The following is a 2254-nucleotide window of genomic DNA, read 5'->3' as shown; positions in this document are numbered from 1 at the left end:
TTTGTTGGCATTTCATTTTCTTTGCTTCCTCAGCGCAGGTCACCGAGTGCCCGTGGAGACCACCCATCCCCTTTGCTGCAAACCCCACTGGGATGCCCTCCATGAAGTTGAGGGGCCCGTTTAAATGGAGCAGAGTATCTGTGGCTGCCTGCACACTCCTCATGGCATTAGGCCTACCGCTGAGCTAAAGACGTTAGCTCCTAAAGCTTTTAGCAGCTTCCCCCCCATTAATAAATCATTAAAAATAGATCCCCAAAGGTAAAGTCTGATGTTTTATAAAAGCCCTGCAAGCTGGTATTTCCTCTATACTCACCCTCACTTCTCCCCGCAGTCAAGGCTTAATGTGTATTTACATTCAAATGGGTAGCGCTTAAAAAACCCCTCAAACCCCAAACCTTTGGAAACCAGCCCCACTATTACCCAAAAAGAGGAATAGCAACCGGTGACTCCAAACGTACGACACGCTCACCACACTTGTGTTGTGTCTACATAAGACGGGGAACAAGTAAGGATGTTTAGCCAGCTGAAAGACAAACCGTGGCCCTCGCCTGACTGGCCTCTTCCACGTGGCACCTCCGCTATGCCCCGATTGAAACTTTATTAAAAATTGCGCTTGGCGTCGTTCTTTTTTCAAATGGTCCTCGATTGCTAAATAAAATCCCTGGAAACAGGACGCTAGAGCAAAATGAAGCAAGCCAGGGCACGTGGAGAATCACTTATATTGATTGTCTAGATTATATAGCAGAGGGGGGATAGTACAAAAGTTACCTTTAGAAATAGCCCTCAGTACTGCCCTCTCCTAGCGAGCGTATATTCAGTCACTAACTAAACTGAGCCTACAAATGTGCGTGTTTTGGCAGATCATGGATATGCTTTACAGAGCTGTTAACTTTCAACAGTGTCTGAGACAAAACAGGAGAAAGATTTATGAGTGCTGACATAGTGTATCAAAACTGCAAACTGTTCCAGATGTTTTTAAAATAAAATAAAAAAATCTCACCTTTTTACTTAGGAAAAAAAAAAAAAAAAAGACTTGCTCTGATTTACAAGGACTGGAATGAAATTCATTTTGTAGTCTCATGCCTGAGTAATTAATATAGGAAAGAAAAATGGATGGAAATGCACACGTCGACAGTAGGCGAAAGAGGAAGACCGCTTCATCGAGCCAGTTTTACTGGAGATACAACGCAGTTAAAAATGTAAACATGTCTATAAGCAGATTTCTCCACATTGATCAGGTTTAACCATTTCAATTCTTGCACAAAAGGCTCTTCTAGGACAAGTTCACAGTCATGGCAAGCTTCAGCACAACGGTTTAAAATACCAACCATGCTTAGCATTCAAAGGAAACAAATTGTGAATAACGAGAAGTTGACCAGCATTTCAGCATCCCATTTCAAAAATTACAAAGACTGTAGCAATTTGGTATTTGAGACAATATTCTGACCGGTTTAAAAAGCAGTAACTATGGATCGCAGTTTCTACAGGTATTACTGCTTGTTCACTCAAAAACGAAACATTTCCAGATGTAGAAACCAAGCTAGCAAGTGACACGTACATAGAAAGGCCTCCTAAAACAAGCTATCTCCACGGTTTGGATGAGGATATGCATGGATGCACTGTTAACCCCGGAAGACTGGTGTCGTATGGACAAGGTGATCGGACGGTTTGGCCTGCAGAGCCGGAGCGGGAAGTCTGCAGCGCGGCTAAACATTAATGACAAACTCTGGGTTAGTATAGGAGAATCCAGCAAACTCGTTCTGGTCCAAGTTCATGATGAAGAGTTTGTCCGTAGGGGTGAGTTCAACAGGCTGCCTGGTGAACTCTTTGTCGAAGTTGGAAGCGTCTCGCTTGTCCTTCTGTTAAACGGAAAGCACAGAATTAAACACAATCATCAAGGGGAGAAAGCAGGCAAGTCATTCAACCCGGCAGACATGAGCAACCTCGGGCGTTCGGAGGGACGCTTGCTGCTGCTCTTTCAGATTTGCTCACGGGATACATGTTCTGAAACGCTGGGTGGGGTTTTTTTCTTTCAAGAAATACACATTAGATTCGGTACGCGACATTCAAACACTCAGCAGCCGCCTTCATACAATAAATGCAATCAGGTACAGTGTGCAAAAACAGAAATGCATTTATCCAACTCACTTTAAATACCCAACAAAAGAGGCAAATTGAGACATGATGAGAGCACAGCACGTTACAGAAAGGACACGGAGCTCACAAAAGAAGTGTTTCTCCCCGCTTATCTGGC

The 2254-nt window shown here is 43.6% G+C and overlaps 1 protein-coding gene across 1 annotated transcript in view; it reads right to left on the bottom strand.

Annotated features, from left to right (window-relative positions):
• Positions 1 to 1150: 1150 nt before the first annotated feature.
• The window catches only part of PRKCB (protein kinase C beta), a gene marked incomplete at its 5' end in the record, with an annotated part of 114136 nt that continues 113032 nt past the window's right edge, over positions 1151 to 2254 (bottom strand). The window contains one exon of the mRNA XM_019512587.1: positions 1151 to 1859. Coding sequence (XP_019368132.1) covers positions 1707 to 1859 — 153 coding nt within the window. The remainder of the gene's footprint in view (positions 1860 to 2254) is intronic.

The sequence above is a fragment of the Gavialis gangeticus genome, unplaced genomic scaffold (assembly GCF_001723915.1).
Source record: "Gavialis gangeticus isolate Ggan-Ray unplaced genomic scaffold, GavGan_comp1, whole genome shotgun sequence".
Taxonomy (NCBI): Eukaryota; Metazoa; Chordata; order Crocodylia; family Gavialidae; genus Gavialis; species Gavialis gangeticus.
The sequence above is the reverse complement of the archived record's forward strand: the minus strand, read 5'-3'. Positions and strand labels throughout refer to the sequence as shown.